Genomic DNA, 10903 nt, shown 5'->3' with positions numbered 1-10903 from the left:
GTTAGTTAGGTTTAAGTAGTTCTAAGTTCTAGGGGACTGATGACCTCAGATGTTAAGTCCCATAGTGCTCAGAGCCATTTTTTTTTAATAATATTCCGTTCCAATTTGACGTCATTCTGACCAGTGGTGTTGTTTCTACAGCTGTTTGAAAGTTTAACTTTAATTACAATCACCCTGCATATCAAAATTAGAATATAAGAGTGCAATCATAGCTCTTAATACGAAGTTGTCTTAAGTTCCGCAGTACTCTGGGCATTATCAGCACTATTTTATCACATCGTGCGCGACGTTAACCACAGAGACGCCCATCAACGTATTTAATAGGCCCGAGCGATTGCATATCCCGAAATATGCCAGTAATGCCCAGTACTGCTTAGTCATGGACACACAGCAAGCTCTTCCTGCGAGTTACGCAAGCCACAGAGTTACCGCCAACAATTCGATAAGGCCTTGACGGTCGTTTTACTTAAGCTGCCGCGTTCGAGTCGCCAGAGCAGCACCAGCGACCATGGTGAAGGCACGCAAAATCGTCCTCGCCAGAAGCTTCCAGGGAGAACCTCGACCGGAGGATTTTCGCGTCGAGGAGGAGGACCTGCCATCCCTCAAGGATGGACAAATCCTAGCTGAGGCAGTCTACTTTAGCGTTGATCCCTTCCAGAGGGTTATCGGAGGCACGGAGAAATACGGACAGAAAGTGGGAGACACCATGATCGCGGCCCAGGTAAGGGATCTCTAATCTGCTTTCTTTCCTTATCCGACCCAGACTGGTAACCAGTATGTCAGCCATATGCAACGATAGTGACGTCACTCAAGTGACGTCATAAAAGTTTTATGTGGAAACAGGAAGATACTGCAAGTGACGCCACTTACTGCTACTGTACTGCGTTTTAATTTTGTGATGCGTCTAGACTTCCACGGCCATCGATGACCACCGTTTAGAAGTTGCCTGGCCATTGCGTTTCAAAACACTATCAGTCTGTTCATGTTTACGGTGGGTGCCACAATAAACGCGGATGAGAATGATTTACTCAGGACTGCACAATATCAGTGTCTAAGCGATCTGCTTTGTACTGTTACACGCAGAACTTCTATCAGAAGTGGTTGTATCACCCTGTTTGTTCTCCGCCTGTTACAAAATTGTTGAAATACAAGTGAGATAATTGGTGTGATTTCTATAAATATTTGATTCATTGTTACTGCAGGCACCACCAATACATAATAATGTGAGCATTACATTTAGTTTCTCATTTCATCTTCTAATTTCATCAACATCACCTAATTTAATACAGTTATACTCAGCCTTATTTTAGTTGCGTTGATATTCATCTTATAACCCATTTTGGAGAAATTATGCCAGCCATTCAAATTATATCCCAAATCATTTCACTTTTTGACAGAATTTCAATCCACTGGCAAACATTAGTGCATTATTTCTCCTTCTGGAACTTTAATTCCATTCTGAAATATCTCCTCTTCTTTTACTGCTTGCTTAATGCACAGTTTGAATATCATGAGGGATAGCCTACAACCATGTGTCCCTCCCATTTCAGTTACGGCCTCCCATTCATGTTCTTCGACTCTTACAACTGCAGCTGATTTCTAAACAAGTTATAGGTGACCTTTCAGTATCTACACGATATTTCACTGCCTGTGTTGTTCCGAAGTACGATGCACATGCATGCGTGTCCGAACGAATATTGCATCGTACTTCGAAACGACACAGCTGTTGCAATATCGTATTTATCTGCCGAAACCGGACAAGCAACTTTCAATCAAAATGTCTCCCCTGTACGGGACTGTAATGAATGTACGACTACAGGTTGTAGATATGTGGTTGATGACATGTTGAAGTTTCGGTCTCCCCGTGAATTGTGCAAGGATGAATTCTTGACCGGATGTTGGGATGGATGAGAATCTAGTTGCGTGGGAGATGGTCGTGATTTGATTACGGATCAAGACAGACAGCTGAAATTTCACCGAAAGAATTTCAAATAATTTTCTCATTCACTTTTTTTATTTTTTTAAAAAATTCATTCACCAGACGTACAATTAGTAGATGAATACAGACAATGTCAATTGAATGTACATCAGAAAACATTCGTGTAGTAAACTTCTATGAACACGGGTAGAGAAATGAAAACAAAACTAAAAATATTAATCGGCTTTCGAACACAGGGCCCAGAAAGTGTGAATTCTCGACGCTAGCCACTGCGCCACTTCTTTGGTTGAACTTATTGCTCGCTAAAAGGCAGATAAAGTACCTTGACCGTCGTTTTTTTATGAAACGGTCGAATATCTACGTTTAAACTGAGGCTCATGTTCATTTATTTTGACCCCTCTTCCAGTGAGCGAACTTTCTGGAAAATCTGGTTATGCCATTTCTCGTTTTATCCTCATAAATGGAGACACAGTTTAGTTTTCGTTCGAGTGATAGATCAACATATTTTCATTGAATTAGTTAGGTGGATTGGACGGTTGTGATTTGTAAGGTAGAAGCCTTCGGGAGTGTATGCTTTGGTGGTTTTTCCTGTAGTGACTGATGAGTTTCTCACTGGGTTGAGGGATAAGTAGGTACTGTTCAATCATGAGTTGAAGATGTTGAGATGGATGAATGGAGGGTTGTATGTATGGCAAGAGAGGCGGTGTCGTTTGAATAATATAGCAGCTGCAAATGTGGTGGGATAGGTAGAGATTTTGGATATCAGCTGTGTGTACAAAACAAATCAGTGGTGACAGGACGGCTCCATGGAGCACACATGCAGTTTGATGGAAAATTTGAGAGAAGTTACTGTTGTTTGTTAAACTGGATGGTTGGCTTTTCATAAGGAACATATTTATACAAATAAAATTGCTTAAAAGCTTATAGAAAAGGAGCTTGAGTAAGTGACCAGAATGCCACACATGGATAGGAATAGGAGCTGTGAGAAATGAAACTTGTTCTGATGTTCATACAGGAAATGACTAGGTGAATGAACTTGAACATATAAAGATAAATTTGGATGTAAGACATACATTTAGGAAGAAGGGAATTTCTGAGTTTGACCGAGAATCGAGATAATGACCAATACAAAGTACAGGGTCATATAGACTTGCAGCGGTTTGTACAAAGGAGAATGTAGATTCTTTAACGAGGGGGAATGTCGCAGAGTCACTAGACGAGTGCTCTGTTGTGTTTCTTTCCAATAGTGGCTTAGTATCGCTTGCTGTATTGACACATCTAAATTGGTTCATGTTATGGTGTTTATGAATTGTAACTTGGTAACTAGGCGGGTAATGGATGTTTCTATGCTGTCATGGACATTTGAGGGCCACGTGAGATTAAATTTGGATTTTCATGGCTAATTACAGTTCTTGAAGGTAGAAGGCGAAAATATAAGCTTTAATAAGATTGTTTAGGTGAAAATGGTGACTTGGAAGCGATAGATAGCGTGGTGCAGGTTGTGAATGGTAAGCTTTGCAATATTTACTTGAGTACTTACTTGAGATTATAGTTAGTGAAGATAGGGTATACCTGCATGACTGATGACAGTTCCAGATTCGTTTAGCATTAAGTAAATTACCCATCTGTCTCTAAAGTGCAAGTGACATGTACCATGTCCCACTTGTGGTTCGAACTGAATGAGCGGTAGTGACAACGAGATTCTCTGAGAATTACAAGATTTCATGGAGCGAAAGGAGCTTGGTGAGAGGTAGTTTTAGTCAAGATTTTTTGAAAGAGAGAAGCAGCATTCATTATATCATCGGGATATTAAAAATTGGTACTATCAGATCGGTTGATCTGGGTGTGGATAACCTTCTGGTAACCATTTTTAGGTTGCGATAGTTATATTACATTAGTTTGGAAAGTGTTAGGGTACTGGGTATTTTGGTGCGAACTTTGTCTGCGGGTTGGGTCACAGTACCAGTTGAATATAAGGCATCTGCATTTATACATCAAGGAAGTTTTCAAATGCTTTCATCATATAAGAGTGGAGTGCCTTCTCTGGTAGCTGTTGCAGGGAACAGTAATTAGGCCACATATGAGGAAGGCAATAAACTGGCGCTATCTGCTACTCTCGACTTTAGAGAAGCTAAGGATACTGAGGTCAGTATCAATTATACTGGTGGAGTAGGGTTGACCTGCTTAGGGTAGGAACTTGTATGGGGTCGATATTACGTGTTATTAACGTATTCTTACGTTTCTTATGTCCTGAGAGCTGCACATTTAGTCATAGGTTCACTTGTCAAGCTTGAGAAACAGGCATAGTACTGCCACTGGTGGGTGAAGTGGGACCCTACATGCCATGCTACCAGCAGATGTCGCCACTTGGCCTGGTGCTTTGTGTTATGGTGCTGTAACGGTGAGGTCTGCCCACAGGTAGCGCGGATTGTGGAGAGCCGGGCTGCAGGTTTCCCAGTGGGGCGACACATCGTGGCCTACTGGGGGTGGCGCGACCGCACAGTGGCTGATGTGGGGCCAGACGTGCCGCCCCCCGTCGTCCTGTCGCCGCCCATGCTGGTGCCAGACCTGGGGGATCTGCCAGTATCCCTGTCCTTGGGAGTGCTCGGTATGCCTGGAATCAGCGGCTACTTCCCGCTGCTGGAGGTCTGCCAGCCCAAGGCGGGAGAGGTGGTCGTGGTCAGTGGCGCTGCGGGGGCTGTGGGCAGCATAGTGGGGCAGATAGCGCTCATCAAGGGCTGCACTGTCATCGGCTTCGCTGGATCTGACGCTAAGGTACGTATTTACATTTTGCTCAACCTGCCTGTAACTTGTGTGTCCATTATAGAGGGTAACATTTGGCAGGAATGTCATCAGGAGAATATATATATATATATATATATATATATATATATATATATATATATATATATATATGATCTGCAGCGGATAGGCACTTGGTGCAGGGAGTGGCAACTGACCCTTAACATAGACAAATGTAATGTATTGCGAATACATAGAAAGAAGGATCCTTTATTGTATCATTATATGATAGCGGAACAAACACTGGTAGCAGTTACTTCTGTAAAATATCTGGAATTATGCGTGCGGAACTATTTGAAGTGGAATGATCATATAAAATTAATTGTTGGTAAGGCGGGTACCAGGTTGAGATTCATTGGGAGAGTGCTCAGAAAATGTAGTCCATCAACAAAGGAGGTGGCTTACAAAACACTCGTTCGACCTATACTTGAGTATTGCTCATCAGTGTGGGATCCGTACCAGATCAGGTTGACGGAGGAGATAGAGAAGATCCAAAGAAGAGCGGCGCGTTTCGTCACAGGGTTATTTGGTAACCGTGATAGCGTTACGGAGTTGTTTAATAAACTCAAGTGGCAGACTCTGCAAGAGAGGCGCTCTGCATCGCGGTGTAGCTTGCTCGCCAGGTTTCGAGACGGTGCGTTTCTGGATGAGGTATCGAATATATTGCTTCCCCCTACTTATACCTCCCGAGGAGATCACGAATGTAAAATTAGAGAGATTCGAGCGCGCACGGAGGCTTTCTGGCAGTTGTTCTTTCCGCGAACCATACGCGAGTGGAACAGGAAAGGGCGGAAATGACAGTGGCACGTAAAGTGCCCTCCGCCACACACAGTTTGGTGGCTTGGGGAGTATAAACGTAGATGTAGATGTAGTGGAGGGGCTTGCAGTGCATAGGTGGGCAAGGGAGTCAGCGAGTAGCTGGAAACGAAGCAGGAAGTAAAATGGGTGTGGATGTTGTTGAGAACACGATGCGTGTGCATTGTGTTTTATATTTTTCTATAAGTCTGAACAATTCAGCCAGATGATCTCAGTATCAATACTGAAAAATATTAAAGTCGTCTTAAACTGTCAATTTTTTGTCTTTGCATAAACTCCGACCCTTCACTGTGTGTAACTGACGACGCTGAGTGGGACGAATGCGCGACAGTACCTAACACTAATCTTAAATTTCTGAGTGACATGACACAAAAAACTACAAGTTAGTGCATTTGGGCACTGGTTGAACATTTTATAGAGAACTGAGAGCCTTACCTGTGGGTTGGGACAAAAGTAAATGTGGTGAGTGGTGGCCAGATCTAATAACGTAAACATTGGAAAGAGGAGACATCGAACAACCTCAACATTTGCTTACAACATACTTGCACTCAGATGGTGTTTAACGTCTTTTGTTAGTTCAGTCGAGATTATTCCTGACAAATAAATACTCAGATTACTATACAGCATTCTTTTGGGTTGTATTGAGTCCTTAGGACCCTTTGGAAATGAGACATGCTTTCATCTTCAGGCGAAAACCGAGAGATGATGGACTGATCTGTGAGATGTACTTTTCAAGAATTCTTGGCTCTCGTTTGTCTATGGAGGGTTGGGCCTCTGGGTCAGTCCAGCAAATGCTCTCGTTGGTCCAATAACTTCATCAATTTTTCTGTGGTTCTGAAGTCGTCTATGTTTCTAGTCGGCATTTTCTCGCCAATAAAAATGTATGCTCTAAGTGATAGCGTAGTGACAAAAAATTGGCTAAAAAGGGTCTCAAAATGACTGAAAAGAACTTACAATGACTGCCAAAAATTATTTGAATCTGGAGAGACTGAAAATTTAGTAAAATATTTCTTATAACATTTTTACCCTTTCAAGATACAGATCATAAGTCGCGAGTTTTCGTTGAACTGCGATCGATGACCAAAGCATCCAGAAAAAATGAAAAGCAAACAGTTATGTGTTAATCTATATTATTTGTTTGTTATTGATATGTATCAATGTATATGAATCCGTTGATAGACACAAATAGTCAAAACTTTACTGTTCTACAGATTTCGTTTTATATAAGCAGCACACGCTGCTTTAGCAGGTAAAAGTAGGGAAGCAACGGAAAAGTGCTCGTGTCGGGGCACAAAAAAGGCGAGTATGTTCCTCTTTAAAATACTCTGACAGAAAAGTGGGGAACAGGTGTCTCAATCCTCATCACTCCATCCTCATTGCAAATTCTGGCATTGGAACATAGTCACACTTTTTGTGCTGAAAGAGAGCAGCACAGAGACGGTAACAGTAGAAGAGAGACAATGTCAGCGTGAGAGAAAGTCAGAGGAGACAGTGATGTTGGAAGAGAGGTGGATGAAGCCAAAAGGTGCGGGAATCAAAGGGAGAGAGAGGAGATACTGATGGACAGTGAGAGACAGAGGCAGTACAAGAAACGTGGCAGGAGAGAGAAACAGTAGGAGTAAAAGAGATAGGAGAAAGTGGAAACGAAAAATACAGTTGAGTGGAGACCTTACATAGACTTAGTGGGGTGGTAGGTCTGCACCCTCTCAGACCGGCAAACTTCAACAAGTAGGTAAAGGGGACGGCATATTTTAAACCGAAATTTTAAACTCGGGGTGTGTGCGAAGTATTAAGTTACATCACCAGAACTTTTGAGCTGCTGAGGTATGGTGGACACAATACCAATGCGCAAGAAAGACTAAAGGAGACAGTGTAAGTGAAACAAGAGACAGTGGCAGTGGAATATAGTGTAAATCAATGGAAGAAAAAGGAGATAGTGGAAACAGGCAAATACAGACAGTCGTAGTGAGATGGAAATGAAGTATGAAGGAATCTACAAAGAGAACCTGATTAAAGGGATATATAATTTTCTGTGTTAAAATGGCATGAATATACAAGCATTCCAAAATTTTTGGTGAAGAATATGTAATGAGGATTGAAGCAGCTGATTCTCCAATTTATTGTAAGAGTCTTTTAAAGAGGTACACACATTTGAGCTCGGACAAGAGCATTTCTCCGCAGGTAATTTACCGTATCTATTAACCTACCGTAACTATCGTTTTATAAGAATATATTTTTTACACCAAGACAGGAATTCATTGTTTTTCACAGCTAATATAAGTCTGAGAGAAGTAAGTAACTTAGCAAACAGGTTCAACCAACATCTTGTATTGCTATGATACATGTCTCTTGTTCTCAGGTGAAATGGCTGAAGGAGGAGCTGGGCTTCCACCACGCTTTTAACTACAAGACGACAGACGTGTCCACCGCCCTGAAGCAGGCTGCACCAGATGGTGTCGACGTGTACTTCGACAACGTGGGGGGCGACATGAGCACTAAGGTCATCAGCCATATGCGCTACCGTGGTCGTATCACTGTTATCGGCGGCATCTCTCAGTACAATGAATCTCAGTCCCAAAAGTTGGTCACCCTGCCGTTCACATTTCTTGCCAACCAACTTCGCCTTGAGGGCTGCTCCTATACTCGGTGGCACGACCGCTGGGACGAGGGAATCACCCAACTGCAGCAGTGGGTAAAAGAGGGGAAACTCAAGTATAGGGAAACTGTGAGCCACGGCTTTGCCAATACTCCCAAAGCCTTCATCGGTATGCTGAGAGGTGAGAACTTTGGGAAAGCTGTTGTCAAATTGTGAACACTCCTCAACTATCAAAAATGGAAAAGTTTTGTTCGATTTAATTCAAATGTTCACATCTTTAATGTGTGTGTTATAAAAAATGTTAGCAAGTATAAAAGTTGTTAGTAAGATGTTCGAAGCGTTTTTGGCTGATTTATTTCAAATTTTTACGCTATTCTCTAATAAATGTTTTTAAAGACATAGGTCATATGTTTTTTATATATATATATGTTGAATAAATAAATATGAATATACAATATGTAAATGTAAACATTGTTAGCAAATACTTCGAAAAGTTCTTGACAGTTTTATTTCTAATTTTTATGCAATGTTCTGGTAACATTCGGTCAGACATAGGCTATATATTTTCTTAAACAACGATGTACATTTTTTCCTCTTAAATCTGACTGGGGGAAAGGAAAAGCTGTGCTGTAAAAATGTGCTGTTTCGTTCTTTTTCTCAAAGTCAGTTTTAAATTAGACACCAGGGCACTTTAACCATTAGAGAAATTGCCTCTTCCATATATATTCATGCTCCTTCTACTTAAATTTACACAAAATTTGTGTACACAGTATTGTGCTGTTTTGTTTTCTTTGATACATTCAGTTTTTAGAGGAAACAGGAATGTTGTTTTTATAGCTTATCGACTTATGATTTGAACACTGCTATGGGATCTGTGTCATCTGAAGGTTGGCAACCCTACCTGGTTATGGATTAAAACTATGCGAAACACTGTCAGAGGAGCTACCGTCCTCTCTGATCCAGAAGTTTTGCACATCTCTCCTGTACCCCTTACATTAATGATCCTAACTGATTTACCAATTCATTTTAAGTGTCTTCATTTCCCTATCAGGGTTCTGTTTCTGTTAACAAGAAACAAGGCTTGAGGTCAGAGAGAGAGGGAAAGTGGAGATGGACAGAGAGGAGGAGAGGGGGAGAAACTGCAAAGAGAGATGGGGAAGGAGGGGACAGACAGAGAGGGGGTGAGAAGCAGCTGGAGAAAGATTGACGGGTGAGTGGAGGACATGTACTGTGTGTGTGGGGGTGGGGGGAGGAGGAGGAGGAAATGTATAAAGGGAGGGAGGAAGAGCAGGACACGGACAAAGAGAGGGGCAGGAGGGGATGGACAGAGAGTGGGGATAGAAGGAAATATTTAGCAAGTGCGAAGCACTGCCGGGTTCGCTACTATCAATTATAATATCTTAACTTCCCTACGTTGTGTGGTGTAAATCGGATTTATAGTTGTATACAGAGGCCTTAATAGTTTTAGTGTCTCGTATTTTGAGTAAATATAAGAGCTGCAACGAACGATTTAACTTAACAGATCAGTTTGCCTTGACAAATCAGTAATTACTTCCACTTATAGAAACAACACACGCAATTTATATATAGGGTGAGTCACCTAACGTTACCGCTGGATATATTTCGTAAACCACATCAAATACTGACGAATCGATTCCACAGACCGAACGTGAGGAGAGGGGCTAGTGTAATTGGTTAATACAAACCATAAAAAAATGCACGGAAGTATGTTTTTTTAACACAAACCTACGTTTTTTTAAATGGAACCCCGTTAGTTTTGTTAGCACATCTGAACATATAAACAAATACGTAATCAGTGCCGTTTGTTGCATTGTAAAATGTTAATTACATCCGGAGATATTGTAACCTAAAGTTGACGCTTGAGTACCACTCCTCCGCTGTTCGATCGTGTGTATCGGAGAGCACCGAATTACGTAGGGATCCAAAGGGAACGGTGATGGACCTTAGGTACAGAAGAGACTGGAACAGCACATTACGTTCACATGCTAACACCTTTTTATTGGTCTTTTTCAGTGACGCACATGTACATTACCATGAGGGGTGAGGTACACGTTCGACGGGAGTTTCATAGGACGTGGAGGACGCATAAATTGGCCAGCCCATTCTCCTGATCTTACACCTCTGGACTTCTTTCTGTGGGGTACGTTAAAGGAGAATGTGTACCGTGATGTGCCTACGACCCCAGATTACACCAGATGTACTGCGGCGTGTACGACATTCATTACGCCAGAGATTGCAATTGTGTGCAGCAAATGATGGCCACCACATTGAACATCTATTGGCCTGACATGTCGGGACACACTCTATTCCACTCCGTAATTGAAAACGGAAACCACGTGTGTACGTGTGGCGAATAACAAAGAATCACAGCTAGATATAGCAAGTTCACAAAAAATCACGAAAACTCGTTAAACATCACATTTCTCTCGCTGTGTCATACTCAGGTCAATATGCCGCTACTGCTGAGGTGTGAATTTTATTTGATGTTATAGACACAAGTTTCTTGCACGTATTGTTGGTGGGTGACGACCACATAAAGAGGGTTTCTCAAAATGAATTCAGTGGTATTGTCTGTATACAGTACCTGCCAAGATGATTCATGTTCTAAAACTGTGAGGGGATTACAAAAAATAAGTTCCAAATGTCATCCCACACTAAGACCATGTATCAACGGGAGTGGCGCATTACCAGGAGAGAGTAAATATTCTGAGTTTGCTGTTGACACACCT

The 10903-nt window shown here is 41.8% G+C and overlaps 1 protein-coding gene across 1 annotated transcript; it reads left to right on the top strand.

Moving 5' to 3' along the window:
- The first annotated feature begins 484 nt into the window (after positions 1 to 484).
- Positions 485 to 8554, top strand: LOC124619606 (prostaglandin reductase 1-like). The gene is made up of 3 exons (XM_047146108.1): positions 485 to 721; positions 4358 to 4714; positions 7917 to 8554. Exons 1-3 carry the CDS (start codon positions 509 to 511, stop codon positions 8367 to 8369), a joined length of 1023 nt encoding a protein of 340 aa, XP_047002064.1. The 5' UTR covers positions 485 to 508; the 3' UTR covers positions 8370 to 8554.
- Positions 8555 to 10903: the final 2349 nt, after the last annotated feature.

This window comes from Schistocerca americana, chromosome 6 (assembly GCF_021461395.2).
Source record: "Schistocerca americana isolate TAMUIC-IGC-003095 chromosome 6, iqSchAmer2.1, whole genome shotgun sequence".
Classification (NCBI taxonomy): domain Eukaryota; kingdom Metazoa; phylum Arthropoda; class Insecta; order Orthoptera; family Acrididae; genus Schistocerca; species Schistocerca americana.
The sequence above is the reverse complement of the archived record's forward strand: the minus strand, read 5'-3'. Positions and strand labels throughout refer to the sequence as shown.

Coding starts and splice junctions, on each gene's coding strand:
- LOC124619606 (XM_047146108.1), top strand. CDS start 509: ATGGTGAAGGCACGCAAAATCGTCCTCGCCAGAAGCTTCCAGGGAGAA. Junction 722..4,357: donor ACACCATGATCGCGGCCCAG/GTAAGGGATCTC, acceptor GTCTGCCCACAG/GTAGCGCGGATTGTGGAGAG. Junction 4,715..7,916: donor TCGCTGGATCTGACGCTAAG/GTACGTATTTAC, acceptor TCTTGTTCTCAG/GTGAAATGGCTGAAGGAGGA.